A 19216-nucleotide genomic window follows, 5' to 3' on the forward strand; every position below is an offset into this window, starting at 1 on the left:
ACGTAGTAAGCATGTGACTAATTTTATTGAGTTTAATGAGACTAATCACGCATTTTAAGTTAATCATGTGTCTTGCTGTACTGAAGCTGCAGGAAAAAAACATACAGAAATCTAGGTAGTGTGAATACACAATGTTGTAGGAAAATAGTCACTGTAATTTGCACACCCTACCCCTGTGCTTTAGGTTATAGCAGCCCTTTGGGCGTGTGTGCTGCTCTCATTGCCTTTCTGAAGCAGATGTAGAGGTGAGGGAAAATACGTTTTTACCATACTATCCTGAAGGAGTTACTGAGCAAGTAGGGGAGAAGGGCTGTGGAGGTGTGCTGGGTTTGGCTGGGACAGAGTTAATTTTTTTGATAGTAGCTAGTATGGGGCTGTGTTTTGGATTTGTGCTGAAAACAGTGTTGATACACAGGGATGTTTTAGTTACTGCTGAGCAGTGCTTGCACAGAGTCAAGGCCTTTTTTGCTTCTCACACCACCCCACCAGCAAGTAGGCTGGGGGTGCACAAGAAGTTGGGAGGGGACACAGCCGGGACAGCTGACCCCAACTGACCAAAGGGGTATTCCATACCATATGACGTCATCATGCTCAGCATATAAAGCGGGGGGAAGAAGAAGGAAGGGGGGGACATTCAGAGTGATGGCGTTTGTCTTCCCAAGTAACTGTTACGTGTGATGGAGCCCTGCTTTCCTGGAGATGGCTGAACACCTGCCTGCCGATGGGAAGCGGTGCATGAATTCCTTGTTTTTCTTTGCTTGCCTGCGCGGCTTTTGCTTTACCTATTAAACTGTCTTTATCGCAACCTATGAATTTTCTCACTTTTACTCTTCCAATTCTCTTCCCCATCCCACCTGGGGGGAGTGAGCAAGCGGCTGTGTGGTGCTTAGTTGCCAGCTGGGGTTAAACCATGACAGGACGCTTTAGGTGAGTGGCACATGGAGTTTCAGGGGTTAATAAGTTAAGGAGTATTCCAGGTCCAGAGGCAGGGTGCTTTTGGTGAAGGAGAGAAACTGGGAAGAAATACAAAAGGGTCTCTTTCCCTTCTCCTCCATTGTGGTCTTTCTTCTGGTTTAGGTTAAACTAAAGACAGCAATTATAAAGTTTCTAATGAGAGGTTGCAGGAACTTTCCTCTCTGTGGAGGCACTGGACAGTTTCTTCTGTCTCCTCTTCTGGCTACCTTTTTTCATTTGTAATGGCACACATATACAAGAATTTAATTATGAAAGAGTCATCCTTTGTGAAAGTTTCTGCAGTGAATGGATACAAATGTTTTCAGTGCCGAGCAAACACACACATGCATCCACCAATTGCGTCAGCCTGTTCCTCAAGAAACCAGAATAAAAATGGGGAAAAGATTTCAATCCATATAGATTAGAGGATATATAGTGGAGAATATTTAATGGGGAAGAAAAATATGTCAGATGAATCCACACTAGCAAGGTTAAAGGCAGTAAGAAATTGTTCATTAAGCTTATTAGGAACAAAAGAAATTATACAGATGATCTAGACCTAATAATAGATGAAGACTGTGAATTTTTTAAAGAGGCAGAAAAGGCAGACATCTTTAATAAATGTTTCTGTTCTTTATTTAGCAAAGAACAGCATGAGAAAAGGAAAAAGAAGCACTTTCTAAACCATTAGTATATGGTCTACCCATTCATAAATCATATTCAGTCTTTAGGCCTGGACAACTTGCAACTACACCAAAGCATTGGATGTTGAGATCCATGAATGTAATGATTAATAAATCTTGGGAACTTCACGAGACTGAGGATTTTTAAAGCTTATGTAAAGTTGATAACATGCACATGCAATGGGTCAAGGACAGTTAGTCTAGCATCAGTCCCAAAGTAATCAAGGGAAGGATGACTTAAAAACAGATGCTTGAGAATCAGCAAGAGCAGTATAATTGATGCCATTCAGTAAGATTTCATAAGACATTGGGACCTTTTAAACAAACTCTATTTCATTACTTCAAGAGATTAAAAGTTGAGTTGATAGAAGCAGCTGCAAGAAGATAATATACTTAGACCTCTATAAGGCATTCACAAAACATTGAAAAAATTAGAATGGCACTACGTTTTTAATGGACTGAAAAGTAAATAGATTAAAACCTAGCTAATTAACATAGTTATCAATGGAAAATCATAGCTGAATAGGAGTGTTTCTAGCAGGACTCCCTTGGGTTTGATAGAAGGTCTGATGTTTTTCAACGTTTTCATCAGTGATCTATAAGTAAATACAAAATCACTGCTTGTAGTGAATGTATTTGCAGATGACACAAAGAGAGGGAGGAGGGTAAATAATGAAAAGGCAGGCAGCTGTACAGGGCCATCTGGACTACTTGGTAAGCTGGGATCAGCGAAACAGAATCTGTTAAATTACAGGCACAAGCAAAGTGATACAGTCTGGAAACAGGAAATACAAGTCATACAACAGAATTGGAAACTGCATCCTAGAGAGTAAAATGTTTGGATAAAAGTTAATGTGATCCTGGAATGTTTAAGCGAGCTGCCTAGTTACAGATGTAAAAAGTGATCTTACTTAGACATTTAGGAATGAAGAAATCCTAGGATATTGATGGCTTTGCTAGCATCTAGGAACATTTTAACAACCTTTTAAAACCTTTTAAGACAATTTGGTTATTTTAGTATAAAAAATAGGTAAATTTGTGTCCTAAGCACATTTTAAGATGTAGACATTTTCACAAATATTAGCATATTGTATCAGAGTGAAGCAAGAAGTTTTCAAAGAAGATGATACCACAAGATGATTGAAATTTTTTATAGGAAATTGCAGTTTTAAAACCAGAATATAAAGTACATTTTTAACTAATCATCAGGTAGTCAATTGGTTCATAACAGTAAAATACATACAAACTAAACCTAAACGAGATAAAAATATCAAGAAGTACAAATTAAAAGGTGATTATTGATAAATTTCTATCACTGGCTTTTACAAAATAACTATTTACACTGACTGTGCTAATGTTTACAGGGTATACACAATGTCTACATGCCTACAACATTTAACAATAGAAATAACTAGCTTATGTGAAAAACAAGACATAAGGATGGAAAATACCCTGAAGCAAACCAGAGTTGCAACTCAGGGCAGATGTGAGGTATATGAAAATAGTCCCAAAACAGCATGAGCAACTCTGACGTTAAACAATGTACAAGTACATTTGAGATGAAGATCTAGCGGAAATCAGTTTCTTCACAGCTGGACATGTACATAGTTTTATCCTCACTGAATGTAGTCTTTTATCCAACAGCCCACCTTTGAAGTGGAAAAAGTAGGAAGCACTTGTCAATGCCTCAGTAACAGGTAAAGGGAAAGAAACATTAATTTAGTCAAGATGAGATGGCTCAAAAGGAAAATTATCCGCCCTGGCAATACTGGCCATGAGAAAGTTGGACAGTAGTTTGGTCACTTCTGATTAAAGTGAGGAAAACTACTGAACTGAATGAAAATAAAGCTGAAAAATAAAAATATCATCCATAATTCACAGAAAATAAAGGTAAAATGAATCAACTGTGTTATATCTGCTGCAAAGAAGTAATGTGGATTTTAGGAATAACACCTATACCCCTCACAGCAGAACTAGACAGAGGGTTCAGAAGGCAGCTCAGAGAGTTCAAACTGTCTCAGCATAAAATAATGTCCAAGTCTTCAAACACCTTTGAGATAAACCAGTCAAAACTCCCAAATCAATCCTAAATCTCTCAATCTACCAAAGGAGGGGAAAAAAAAAAAAAAAGAAGAAAGAAGATGCTTCCAAGCACGCAGAAGTAAGATCCATAGCAGTAACACAGAGCAGCAGTTCTCAGCAGACTGGTATATTCTCCCCCTGCAATGGAAAGGCTCTTCCGAAACAATGTCTTAAAGAACTTCTACATGCTCTCTAAAGATATAAGCAGAGCGGGAATCTAAGTATACAGAATGAAATGCTGCTATAACGGAGACAATCAAATTATCTATAAATAGCATTTGCCCTTGGAAGACAGTCTCAGGCAAGCCATCACTGTGACTTCTCTTCCAACATTTCTGCCTTCCTCATTTGACTGAATAGGTCAAAAAGACCCAGCATTATTCCTGGCATAGTAAAGCCACTCTGACAATAAACTTCCTAGCAAAGCAAAGGGCAGGAGGGCAGCCAAATTCCCAATAGGATTCTCTCACTCTTTCCCCATTAATCCGAACGGAATAAGTCTACTCAAAGGAGTGCTGATATACTCATGAATAATAAACTCAGTCACATCATCAACATGAGCGAGGAATTTCCCTGAAGGACAGCTGAAAAAGGAAAAGAAAGAGAGTATAATAATCTAGACAAGGAACAATCTCTCCAATTCACTTGTGCATTGAAAAGGAGTTCTCAAAACCCATTCCCCTTATAGAGGTTAAATAAATTATTACACGAAAACAAAATTTAGGAGATGATAAACTTGCTCCAAGATTCGAACCACAAAGATTAAGAGACTACTTCCTATGACCTACTGAATCAAAAGCTGCCTTCTAATTAAGACAGATTAACACAATATAAACCTTAAGCATTCTACCAAATAAGATTGTCAAAACAGACATGTTGGAAATATATTTAAGGCTTACCCAAGGTATGCTATTGAACTAACTAGAGGTTTTTTATTTTCTGAATCCTTCAAAAGAAATGAATAGTGGGAGTAAGGCAGGGACACTGCCCTATAGTCCCGCTTATTATTCACCAAGAAAGACCCACTTCATAGGAGCTGAATGGCAAATTTTCTTCTAGATGCTCTTTTGAAAAAAATGGTGAAAGTCAGGTTCAGGTAGACCCACCAGACAAAATGCCTACACCAGACCCCTGGAGCAAAGTCATTTAAGGAAGATGTTAATTCAGAAAGTTTAAGGCTATACACATCTAATGCCAATATACTAGAAAATCCTAAAGAACCAGGAAATCTCTGACTGGATACACAGACTCTACGTGGTTAGCAAAATCACCTTGATTGTCAAATGCAGATCTATGAGAAGTAAAGCAGACTTGAATCCTCCCTTGACTTTCTCCTAAATTAGGCAGAGTTGCAAGTCCCAAAGGATGCAAGTGTCTGGATGACATCTAGAGATGATGAGCAATCACCTGCTTCTTGTATTTCTTTTCCAGGTCAAAGATAGGCCCATGTTAACACGTCTATCTACATAATAGCCTGAAGTCACACTATTATCAAGTCCCATAAGAAGCATCTGGCATACTTAAAACTCTAAAGCAATTCAGTATCATAATTTCTGGGAAGAACTTTTTCAGATTCTATCACCAACAATAAATCCTCTATACTTTCATCAAGGTCTAGGACTGTCTTGCGTATAATTTATTATAAAAAACTTATATAAAAGTATATTTTCTTCCAAGCAAACATTGTCTTCAAATGGAGAAAAAAAAAAAAAAAACAACCAAAAAACCCCACAAAAACTTATGAATCAGTGCAAAACTCCCTTCAAAACAGCAAAGCTGTTTTAAAACCAGACATCAATTGAATGCAAATATTTACTTAGAAGACAGGTGAAATGGCAGGCTTTCCCATAAATAGGAAGAAGTCTTTACTTGGCCAGTGTAGGAACCAAAATTCCAAAGGATAGACAACAACAGGAAAGCAGCATATAGAAAGTATTAGCAAAAAATATAAATTTGTCCTTAGCAGGCAATAAATAGAGTCCATGCTAGCACTAAAATAAGTGTACTGCCTCACGTAAGGGTCAAAATCTGTATGCAGCAGTCAGTCATGTCAGTAGTTAGAAGCTGCTGGACAGACAGCAGATATGGTTGAACCAATGTATAAACAAGAATATGATTAAAGAAAGAAACAAAATATCTTTCATTGCGTTTTTGCCAGAAGGACATCACATTTAGAAAGAAAGAAAATCAAAACAGTCTTCCCTTTTTCTACAGTAAATCATAACAATCAACACAAAATAGATCAAATTGTCAATAAATAGACAAAATAATACCCTGAGCAACTGAACCTAGTTTTACCCTTATCTACAGATGGATTTGCCATACTTGCTTACAACCAAACCATGACACGGAGAAGTCTCCCTTCCTCACTCCATGAACAAGCTAATCAATTCAACTTCTCCACCTTTGTGCACTAACCCTCTTCTGTGGCAGGTACACAGCAACACCTATTCACCAGCCTCCTTATGGGTGAACTGCAGGAGGGAACACTGAAAAACTAAGTGGCAAACAGACTCTTCTAATAGTACAAAAGTCACAACACGTGCCAGACATTTAAGATACCAAAATCCAAACCCCTGATCTGATGAGTAATTATAGACTGGAATATGATTTCACTGCAGTGTTTAGATCCTTTCACAAGAAGTATCCATTGAACATATCAGAGCAGGAAAAAACATACACAAATAACAAACGTACGTATTTAAGAAGCTGATTAATCACAACTGAACTATCACATAATGTGATGGATTCTTTGTGATTCTGAAAAATACGCTTTAGATTAAGAGACTAAAATTAAACTGAACACAGGGAAAATGAAAAAAATAAAATTCAATGATCTTCTGGACACGTGAGGTTAGAGCAGATGACTGGATGGTCCTTCCTGATGTTATATGTTATTCTCTATGTTCTTGTTCTACATGTAAATACCCAATCCTTTCTCAAATTTTGTTACGGGCTTCAGGCACACTTATACTATAGGTACTCAGGGATTTACCCTCTCCTCATCACTATCCATTGCAGCATGCACTCCTGCATCACAGGACCCACTTCAGACTGCGACTGCATCCTTTTTTATTTTTCATATCCAAAGGCATCTTTGGAAAGTTTTTGCAAGCTACTTAAGCTGCTTACCTCTTCCCTGTGAGGCTGTATACATTTTAGCATTCATTTATTTTTTTTAGGTTCTGAATATTTCTTTTTAAAAAAAGTATTTAAATTTTTTGTTTTAATTCAAGATCCTAGAAATATCTGAAAGATTAAGCTAATGAACTCAATATGGGTGTGTTTGTATTAATAAATTTGCCTGTGCAGCAGTTAGCTAACCATATATATCACACCCATCATTCCCAAAGCCAATCAACCATGGATATTCAATGGATTATTAAAAAAAAAAAAAGCCACAGAGATATCATCTCAGTTATTTAAACCAATGAAGATGATGGTGGCCTACACTCCAAATGTTGACCTTAGAATTTAGCATCAAGGAGTTATAAAAGGACATCAATTCTGTTTGAAAAACGTATTTTAATGGTGCTGTTTGTATATAATATTATGAACCACTGTAAATGTCACCTGAAAGGACATGAAATACAATTTTTGCACCATCTGGAATGTAGTCCTGATTAAGTTGTTCAGCAATGTGATCGTATCACCTAAACAAACTAATTAACATCAGAATGACAGTTTTGGTGGCATTTATCTGTGTCCTATTTGTTCCACATAATTTTTTTTCAGAATGACCTTATGCTCAAATTGTGCCACCAAGCTAGCTGCATGTTAATTCTCCTTCCAAGAGTAAGCATATATTTCATTAAAACTTACATGATGCTACAGCTTTACACAGTAGAGTGAAACAGACTAATTACAAATTACTTCAGTTACATGAAATCTGGAACATCAAAAACAACAACAAAGTCTCTTCAGCCAAAATAGAAGTCTTTGAGGCCAGTTCATTGTGGAAAATTTTGAACTGGAGGAAGGCGCACTGATTTTAATATTAGAGCACTAACAGATGAATACTTTTCTGCTGTTTAATTTGCTTTTTTTATGTATCAAGTCATCTTCTTAAGCACTCTGCAGGTAGCATTCCTTAAGTTTTATTTTCAAATGGCAAGCACGAATGTGTAGTTATCCCCTTTTCTGGCTCAGAAATGTAAATTGAAAATAAACAGATAATTCATTTTTCCATAGCTTCACCATTATGAAGTCACAGTTTGTGGCTAATTGTTTTCTAACATTTCATGGAAACAGCCATTGTATTCTAAACAGAAACTACCACACGCAGTTTCTACTCCTGCACATACTGATGTCAGCCTAACACAACATCAAAGAATACTGTTTGCAAATACCATTGAAAGGCACACCACCAACACACTGAATCTATGATTAATGGTACCTAACACCAGCCAAGGCCAGAGCTATTATTTTGAAGTGCTGAAATGTTGTTTCTGTTCAATATTACACTGCATAACTTCACAGTAAATTGGATTCCAGGTTTATTGCCAAAGTAATTAAAAATTCGAAATGTTGCTGTTTGAACAGAACGTTATGGAAAAGTATTAAATGCAATTGAACCTGGAGATTATTTCTCTTTATGGTGAGAGAGCAGCAGGATGGGCGGAGCAAGTTGCATAAGGAAGGTCATATTAGAAGTTCATATTTTAGCAAACACATTTCAATGGAACCTCTATTGTAGGAAAGGGCACAAGAATAACAAAAAGGAGGCAAACGGTTCTAAAAACTTTTTTTTTAAAAAACCCTATTAATTCTGAGAGCTGGTTCAGAGAAAGAGTGAAGGCCAAGGGAATCAAATGGATTATATGATGCAAGCATTAAAACTTATATTGGGTCTGTTTTTCTTTGCCTCTATATTAGTTTAATTCTATTTACTTAAATGGTGTTTAATTAGCATTTCTCCTTATTCCATGTGAGAGAAGATTCTAGAACATTACTTTTAAAACAAAATTCTTTAAACCCTTTTGGAATAATAAAATTAGGGAAGGAGGAGGAGGCTAGAGGGTCCAAACATCAAAGAAACAAAACCAATCTTTTCATTAGGTTTAATTTTTGCAAGTTGAACTTTATTACCTCATACACTACGAAGAGATTTTATTTAACTACTGCTATAAAATTAGTCATTTGTAATGTCTAGAAATTGCAGAATGCTTACAGCTACATCCACTACTTTAGCACAATCTGTTATTGTGCATATCACAGCTAATAGCAGCTGATAGCATCAGCTGAAGCAAATGGACATATAGTAGCAAGGAGAATAAGAAGGTCAGGGGCATGTAGTCTCCCAAGGCCCAAGAGAGATGCTGACCAAAAGCACCCGATATGAATCAGAGGTGTGTGGGAAGAAATTGTCAGCTGAGTCGGACATGAATTCATGCACCATGTCCAGCAGTGAAGAAATATACTGTTATCACTCTCACATTGTCCTCAGTGAAGGATGTGTTGCTGTGAAAGGCAACGATTTGTATTCAATTAAAAATCCATCAACAGAACAGAAAGCACATGAGTCTTATCTGTAACAGATGCCTAATCTCTATCAGCAGTGAGCAGCAATGACAGCATCACCTCCCACTTGGTGTCACACAGCTGAACTCCAAAACCCCACCCGCACATGCTCACGAATTGTTGTCAGCCACCTTGGAGCCTCCACCAGGGTCCCCGATTTTCTGTGTCCCTACACACTCGCTGGGAAGAAAAGCCAGAGACACTTCAAGTTCCCCAGCTGGAATGCTGCTCCTGCCGAAGTTAATAAGACTCTGAGTTGATTAAAGATGAGGTTTTGAGTCTTCCAACTTGTGCTCGCTTTTTCATTTTTTAACACTCCTACCCTAAACCATCCATGGACATTAACTTGGGTTTTTATCTTGACAGAGGTTTATTTCTACAGATTAAAAGTGGCAGGGCAGAAGAGTTACCTAAAGCACCCCACATCAATATTCCTTTACTTCATTCTTCAAAATACCCAGCGATGAAGCTTTATAACAGCTTTAGATCCTATTCAGTGCTCTTATTATTAAAAAGCTTCTTCTGACCTCCAACCACATCTTGTTTGCCACATGCTTAGCAAATTATTTCTTGCCCTTTTTCCCAGTGGATATGAAAAAATCTGATCACTTTCCTCCACATAAAAATCACTTACATGTGAGTAAATGTACTTTGCCCTACCTTCAGCCTTCTGCTTAGACTAAGGCAATCCTTCTCCCGCCGCCTTGATTTTTCATCAGTTTTAGTTTTTTAAGTTTATCACTTTTTCTTGCTCTCCTATGGATGCTGCTAACTTTGCCCACAAGCTTTTTGCAGTGAGCTACACCACAGAGTTAATTATAATGCTAATCATGCCAAAATAATTGTCTCCATTTTCTCACTTACATCAGCACAAGGTAGAATGAGAATCACTTTTTCTTTCATATTGTTAGCTTAAATTCAAGCAATGCTTATGCTCTCATTTCACATCCAAAAAAAAAAAAAAAGACACAAGCATCTCTATTAATTACAAAATAGCATTGGTTTTGGGCTTAACTTACGTACAACAATTAAGGATTGACTGACATGTACCAGATGGAATAAATTGGATTCCAGAAGTAGCCAGGATAAAGTCCACGTGATTAGCCCCCATTCTGGTGTACGATATTTTATTTAGGAAAGAGTATTAAGTTACCATTCCCATAGCGTTTTACTAAGTAATTTATTAGCCCATTCTGTCCTTGGATGGGATAAATCATTAATTTTAACAGAATTTTAATTCTATCCTCTGACTACAGATCCATATAAAAGTTTAGTCTATAGTTCTGTCTCCAGTTTAATAAATTTGGCTGGGAACCCTAGAGACTTTGAACTTCCATTGATAAAAGTAAAGAATACTAGAAAAAAATGTGACAAAGATTGTTTTATTAATTAACATATGCAAAATTTCCTTTGGCTTCTGAGGAAAGGTTAATGAAGCTAGTGTCATCATAGAATCATAAAATCACCATAGAACCATAGAATGGGTTGGAAGGGACCTTAAAGATCATCTAGGTCCAACCTCCCTGCCATGGGCAGGGACACCTTCCACTAGACCATGTTGCCCGAAGCCCCATCCAACCTGACCTTGAACACTGCCAGGGATGGGGCATCCACAACTTCTCTGGGCAACCTGTTCCAGTGCCTCACCACCCTCACAGTAAAGAATTTCTTCCTTATATCTAATCTAAATCTACCTTCTTTCAGTTTAAAACTGTTACCCCTCATCCTATCGCAACAGGCCCTGATAAAGAGTCCCTCCCCATCTTTCCTGTAGGCCCCCTTTAAGCACTGGAAGGCTGCTAGAAGGTCTCCCTGGAGCCTTCTCTTCTCCAGGCTGAACAACACCAACTCTCCCAGCCTTTCTTCATAGGAGAGGTGCTCCATCCCCCTGATCATCTTCGTGGCCCTCCTCTGGACTCGCTCCAACAGGTCCATGTCCTTCTTATGTTGGGGGCCCCAGAGCTGAACGCAGCACTCCAGGTGGGGTCTCACAAAAGTGGAGTAGAGGGGGAGAATCACCTCCCTCGACCTGCTGGTCATGCTTTGAACTGTCACTGTAACCCACAATAAAACAAGTAGCAGACAAATGGTCTATCAAAAAGTATCAGCTGACAGAGTGGATGATAAATACAAGTAAACACAGCTATTTTAATACTAGATCTGGAATACTGGAGGGATACAAATTATAGAAATATTAACAGTGCACTCTAAATAAATGAGGTCTCCTTTGTAAAATAGTAAGTACATAAAAGAATGTATTGCTGGGGATGGAGGGCTGGCTAACACAAATTGGAAGTTCTCTTGTCCATATTTAAGAAGAACATACAAAACTTCAAAATAACAGCTTCTGGTGTTGTATCAGGTAAGATACAATCAAACTTTATTTTCAAATGTGCTTTAGTGAAATTTTTTTTGCCTCTTCTTGCCTTGAGATTTGTGATTATGTCTGTATGTTTTAAATTGTCTATACTCTCGAATGCGGCAATTAGAACACATTTTCATTTCAAGACATAGAATAAGATCCAAACAACTAATGAGCTCATGTATGGATGTAGCAATCTCTAATCCTGCAGCAGAGGATTATAAGGTCATGTTATAATAGCAGCTTTGTTTCTCTCATACAGAGTGGTTAACACTAAAAATTATGCTTTTAATTTCATAAAAGTAGTAAACAAATATACAGGCAAATTTCATTTTTCATACTGGCAGTTTTTCCACTGCTAAAATCAGAAATGGAAAAAAAAACCCCAAAAACCTAAGTTAATACAAACCAGAAAAGTCATATGGGTATATTTATTTTATTTCTGATCAATGCAGTTTCTTTAGCCCTGAAAAGGCATTAAAATTTTATTCGCGTATCTGTAACATAAGCAAAAAAGGAGCTTCACTTATACATTGTTTATAAGGTAGTTCGAAAGGAAACCTTTACTCAGTAGCTTTCTACTTACAACACCTGGCTGTGGGTGAGCCAGGTTTATTTCCTTTTCACACTTGAGACAACTTGAATCCATATCATCTTTTTCCCAGGAGATTGCCCTAATTATCATACTGTATTTATTGGGGGGTGCTTTCAGAGAAAGCTCTTCTGTGAAGCTTTCATTCTTTATATAAAATAATATGATATTAATTGGAGCAGGGACCAAAACCCAAGTGAATTCCTTGACAACCAGCCTATAGCCATACATAGAGTCTTCCAGTTCCCAGCTTATCCCTCCCCATCAGCATCCTCCCCTCAGGTTTACCAGCGTGGCCCTCCAGACTATTAAACTTTGTTGGGAATTTGGGTATGTATGAAATTGCCTTTTTTTTTTTTTGGCAAATGATTTTAAAACATGAAATGTGTTTTCAGCTAAAGCTATACAGGCTTTCCATGTCACTCTTCTGAAGAAACATCATACTTTTCTGAAATAATGGACAGGATCAAGTAACATACATCACGTTTGACACTGGCAGGGTAGGTGGCGGAAGTTTTTGTCAGTCCTTATCAGGAAAAGCTTAAAGATCTTGGTGTACTAGATCCATAAACTTTAAACTAAATATCAAGCTGTTCCTTTAAAAAAAAAATAAATCAGTTTACCAGGAAAATCTGAACATTATGCATTATAATTGAAGGAAAAATGTTTCCTTCAAACTCTCACAGCAAAGAACCCACATCTTTCTTATTCTTATTCAAATTTTCCATTAACCATAGTGGAACTTCTTGGCAGAATTCAAACAGAGAATATTCAAAGGAGATCTTCCTTTCCACAGCAAGAATAAGATCTGAGCAAAATTTCAGTGGTGGGGGATTTCTATTAGGACATTTGAAAAGTCTGTCCATATTGTATGCATACTCCATGTGAAGACATTGAATTAAAATTACCATTTAATATTGCACCAAGTTATATTTTCTGATAGTATTAATAATCGAAGACCTATTAAATTCAGAGGACTCCAAGCAACAGCTAATTCTGATTCTGGTCAGAGCAAATATAAACATGATAGTGCTTAAAAACAAGCAAACCAACAGAAATCAGTCAGCTGCCAGAAAGCATCATAATTTTCCCTGATAGTATGTCAACAGAAATTAAAAGTTATAATCAATCTGCATTCATCTCAGAAACAAAACCTTTTTTTAAATGGAAAAATAGATCAATAGCAAGAAAAAAGGTGAATATTCCCTGCCAAGATTTCAATGCTGAGAAAATAGCCATCCTTGAAAAGCTTCTGATAGTGTTTGATTTCCTAACCACACTAACATACCTTGATAACAGCACCCTTCCATCACACCTCACAACACAGGAACATATTCATGGAAAGCAATGAAGAAATTTTTAAGCTAGCATGTTGGGTAAAATGTGCGTCCCAGTTAAGTCAGTGCCAAATACCCATCAGTTTGTAAATACCCAGGATTTTATGCATATGGTGCAAAAAGATCTCAGTCTCTTGATGACTTCATCATCTCTAGCATAGTTTTCAGAAACAGCCTTAAATGGACCCCAAATTCCATGGTATACTGAACAAAATTCTTGATTTTATCATTACTAGCTTAGTCCTGATACTGTTGCCTTTGATGTAATCTATACAAGAGCAGTTAACTTCCATGGAAAGAATTTTGTGTCTATCGCCTTGTTGAGAAACTACTTTTCAGATGTTGTAATTATAAACCACAAGATAAAAATTCCACCAAAATTCTGAGATCAACCGAAGTACGTACTAATAAAAGGGATTTTTGTCAACTACTGAGTAATATTTGTGCTACTATTTCTCTGCATTGTGATTTGTCATGTATGTTAAGTAAGAAGATCTAAAAGTGAAACACAGAGGTGAAACTGGAAGACACAAGATTTCAATTCATGCCTGTTTGTTTATAATCTCCTTACACTAAGGATATGATCAGAATCCTTTGCAATCAATGGAAAGACAACTCAAATTTTCACAAAATCAGGGGTCAGACTAAAAGTTTCACTTCCTAGGCACTTAGATAAAAACACTAGTTATCTATAAAAATATAATAGTCACTATAAAAACAGTCATCACCCAACTGATTGGAAAACTACAAACTCTGCATATTATGAAAATGAACAATTACTTTGGGCATTCATCACTTCCACCTGTTGCTCTTCTGTTCATCTAATAGGTTTTTAAGTCAGAACATACCAATACGATCATTTATTTTGATCACCTATGAAGTGCACTAATTTCCTTATCAAGCCTATGACTTCTGTTGAACTACATAATTTTTGGAGAAAAAATAAACTGTTGTAGCTTTTCATTACAAAATTTTATCACCAAAGGAATCTATCACTAAAAGCTTTAGTTTTTATGGATTTTTTTACTGAGTAAATTAAATTTTATTTCTTACTAAATCTGTTTCACCAGTTTTCTGTTTGTTGTGAGCCAAAAGCTAGGAATTTTAATGCTGAATCCAAAAAAGTATGTAGCTCACAAATGTTCCCATCTGAACTGAGTGAAGCTCACAATTCTCTAAAAGCATTGCATGTATTAGCAGTGATGTAGTTCTTATCACTAAATCTACAACTAATAACGGGGACATTTATTCTATTAATAATATCAGAATCTGCTTGCACTATACGCATACTATGCCTGGAATCATTTAGGTATGAAAGTTGTAAACAAAGATCAATATCATCTATGTCTAACAGGAGGATAAAAACCTGCAGGTGTTGTATGGAACTCACTGTAGATACAATGATAAATACAACCTATGTTAACATAAGTGCTACCTTGTACGAATGCAACATGTATCTCAACAGTACCAGCAAACACTTCTGCTCTGATCAGAGGTTTGAATAAGGAACCAGTGACCTAGAGCACTGACTGTCATGTAAAGGAGAGTTTTATTCAGATGTGAAAAAAGTCATCCTTTACCAATTATTATTTTTTATAAAGAATTAACATTCTCACTGTGAGACGAATCTGCTCAACAAGTTATTACATTAACATTCTTAGTAATTTTCTTTAGCTGCTTTCAAAGTAGTCTCAGAAATCCAGATACATTTTTCATACACATTTGAAAATTCAACCAAAATGACATTGTCTGTTCTTCAACAATCAGAAGAATTTCAAATTTTCCACTGAAAAAGATTTTTTTTCCCCCCAGAAAAAAAAGTACCTTCAGAAGGCAACTGTGATTCAGATTCATTGCATTTATGTACTTCAAACCCATGACTATTTACTATCAGAGACAAGTTCAAACATTGGAGTTCTCATCGGAGGGGAACTCCACAGATCAAATTATATGTTCAAACAATGACATTTTTCCTCTATGGTTCCAGCCTTCTAAAATCTGAGAGTCCTGCTTTTAAGACACCCTCCCAGAAACCTGAAGAAGGATAAGTGACCTACCTTAGAAAGTCCGCCTACTTCCAAATAGAAGCAGATAATGAAAACATTCCAGGTGACCCACAGGGCAGTCCACACCGTGTACTAAACACAAAGCCAAATGAAAGCAAAAAGACAGAAAAATAAAAAGTGAAGATGAAAGAGCACTTTATACTGAGCAGATCAGTAATAAAAAACCTCATATCAATAAGCATTGTTGTTCTGAGAACAGACAAGCGCAGACAGTTCAGCAATGGAGTTCTCCCTGCAGAAGTCCCCTAAGAAGCACAGGAAATTACAAATCCAATATTCATTGCTGCTCTAAATACATACCAATAAACCAGATTTATTCTTTACAGTTTTACACTATCCTACTGATGCCAGTTAAGTTCAAAATGCTGACTTAAACACTGGTTTTAGGGCTACTGTGAGTCATTTATAAATCATGATTTAGGTCTGTTAATGGAGATTCCAGAATAGCACAGTAATTTAAATAAGCAAATATTATTAAAAAAATATTTAAGTATTATGAAGAAAGACACAAGAAAAAAACACCCTCAAATAGAACAGAAGGTCTATTGATCTGATATTTGGATATTTTTCAAAAGCAAATAGGTAAAGGCTAAATCTGATCTCTTAAGAGTCTTTCAGTAAAAGGTATTTTAATTACATTAAAAATAGCTCGCTACTTCTCCAACCATTGTGGCCATGAACCCAATCCTACAATGCACCCTTAACAGGTGAAAGTGTCCCTATCTCTTCTGGGTTCTCCAGTGTCATACCCTAGTGCAAGACTGAACTCATTCTCCACCCACAGCATGAATGGGACATTAATTTGTCTACGTTAAATCATCTTTTGCATTTTAATTGTCAGCATAATTGACTGGCACGATTTCCTTACAGATGCACTGTTTATCTATACACAGCTGTAAACTAGGCCCAGTTAACTCTCCAAGCAGTTATAGCTTATAGTTATAGTTATAGCTTATTAATAGCTAATATGCTATTGTTTTGCTTCCATATAATCAGTAAAGCTCAATACCCTAATCTGCAATATGCTGGATCCTATTTCCATTGCAGTGGTGCTGTCAGGTGGCTTTCTTGGGCAGTTTTGGGTTATGTTCCCCTCTTTCTTCCCCTCCCTACGATGTATAATAGAAGGTTCAGGTGAAGAGGGTTGAATTTTTTCCCGTTTTGATTACCCCCATATGCATATAGTAGTTTCTGTACATCAAACAGGTTAGCTGCTTTAATTTAATTTCTTATGAAGTACTTAGACTGTTTGGAGATGGCTATGGCATAAGAAGTAGATCATTAATAAACAAAACGAGAGTAACACTCCTGGGCCTTTTTCTCTGGCTTACAGAGATGGGCAGTGTGGCAACTGAAGGCTGGGTTATTATAAAATAGACAAAGCTGCTGTGGTCTGTGAGCAGTGTAAGGTCTGTACTATTCGCAAGATTAACTTAAAAGAGGATATCAGATTTTACCAAATTTGCTGACTTTGTAGTAACTCATCATAAGCTCCTGATTTTCCAACTTATGTCCTCAGAACATCAGCTGAAGAGTGTTCAAAATTAATGACCACTTAATACAAGCCTAGTTGCATGTAAAAAGCAGATTTCAGAATATTCAGGAGAATTCACCTTTTTAAGAAAGACTATTTTATCTGTCCATGAATGAAATCTGTCATCACAACAACAAGAAACCTACTTGATCTGCCAGGCCAAGCCCAATTTGTCAATGGCCTCATTCTGTCCCAGGGGCACCATTGACATCTCTGAATCACGCAAGTAAAAGAGTCTGAACATGCTTTCCCAGGCCAAGCTACGCTGGTTTACACAGTCAGGATCTGTTCAGTTCCTTATCCACTGTGAGGATTACTGAAAGAGAAGTGCAGGTGCAAACCGGGTGTGCACCTTAAAACCCAGCTGCTGTGTATGGAGAGGTTCTTCCTACACTCTCACTGAACTGCAGGAATATAAATTTAAGCTCCATTTGCTTTAAGAACATAATAATTACATATTCAGTAATTAGTACTATATAATTTTTTAAAGTAAGAAAGTTATTGTCCACATTTGAAAACACATCTTTCTGGATATGCAAGTAGCAGATTTTTTCCTTGTATAGCATCATAGGTACTTAAGGAAGACTACATTAAAAGAAAGGTTTGAAGACAGCAAAAGCAAGAAAGCAAAATTAGGAAATGTCAGAATTCTGGTTATATTTGACATCTTAATGTTTCTATTTTGTGGATGTACAATGGAATGCAAACATTAATTAAATAATCATAGGTACATTTTTATTTTAAAAGACCTTACCTCCCTTAATACATTTTATGAACAGCTAACTCAATACTTCATTTCTCTTTGTCAATTAGACCCTGCTCTGAGGACAGAATATTAATTTCCTCATGAGGTTTTCTAAGATGCTCATCCCTGTAATGTATGAGAGCGCAAACATTAACTAATTTATTTTATGTTATAAGGGAATGATACAGCTCTCAGAATGCAAAAGATGTTGATACATGCAGAGATTACATTAAGAAGTATTCATACATTATAGGCATCCAGCTTGAGATTCTTAAGACTTCATTTTTCAGAACACTTGGGGGTATACAGTGCTTTATAAGCTCTGTGTTCAGCTCCCTGTGGCGGAGGATTCAGCACTTGTGCAAATCAGACCACAAGCTCTCAAGACGAGAACACAGAATGCAAGGGGAAAACAAAGCACGTGAGAAGTTTGGTTTAAGCAACTAGCTTCGTGTCAGAAAAGGTTTTGGCCGTTGAGAGCAGAGATAAAACTCAGTTACCCGGCACAGCCTTCACAACAAAAGCAATCCTTTTACTCTTGCTGTCACATGCCTCATTCTTCCCATGTCTTCTGTTTTCTGCAAATCAAGTTTCTATTCTATAGCTGCGTTCACCAGAAAACGCCCAAATATCTGTCCTTTCTACTGCAACTGAGGTGCCCCTAGAAAAAAATTGGTATGCATCCACGCAGTTCAAAACTGCAAATATATAAAAGGATCACATTAAGATTTCACAGGAGGGCTTTAATAACAGCTTTTCTTAATTTTTGAGTGTTTCTTTCTGAAAAATTTGCAATACTTTCTGAACATTATGTGTTGTGTGTAAATTTATATGTATATACCTTCAAGGTTTAAAAAAAAATTTGTAACAATATTCCATTATGTGGCATCATACTAACACCTGCTTGGGTTGCTAAGAGAGGCATAACTTTTAGATCCATGATGAAGATCTCTCCTTTTTGCTAGCAGAGAAACTGCCTGCAGTCCCGAGTTGTTGTCCTCTGTGTGAAGGGGCTTGTCATGCACACTGGCAGACATTTGCTGTCAACGGAGGAGTGGTTAGGGTCTGAAACATCAGGTCCACACTGATCCTCAGGGTTCATTTCCCTCCCAAGGCACCTCACCTAACTTGTTTCATGACCTGACCTGCCATTCAACCGCTCCTGCCCTGTGTCCTGAACACTACCCTGACTGTCCTGCTGTGTCTGCCCACTCTTACCCCCACCCACCCCAGTTCTTTGGCCAGCCACATTCAGTCCCCCCAGCTCAGCGGGTCTCATGTTCACAACCCTCACGGTACCTGGCATGAAGAAGGAATTTTCCGCACAGGTTGAATCAATAA

General features: G+C 37.1%; 1 protein-coding gene across 1 annotated transcript in view; it reads right to left on the reverse strand.

The window, feature by feature from the left end:
* Positions 1-19216, reverse strand: part of NKAIN3 (sodium/potassium transporting ATPase interacting 3) — a 358032-nt gene that overhangs the window by 141534 nt on the left and 197282 nt on the right. Inside the window, exon 3 of the mRNA XM_059815480.1 lies at positions 15588-15668. Within this exon, the coding sequence (XP_059671463.1) occupies positions 15588-15668 (81 nt within the window). The remainder of the gene's footprint in view (positions 1-15587; positions 15669-19216) is intronic.

Source organism: Gavia stellata, chromosome 3, assembly GCF_030936135.1.
Source record: "Gavia stellata isolate bGavSte3 chromosome 3, bGavSte3.hap2, whole genome shotgun sequence".
Taxonomy (NCBI): domain Eukaryota; kingdom Metazoa; phylum Chordata; class Aves; order Gaviiformes; family Gaviidae; genus Gavia; species Gavia stellata.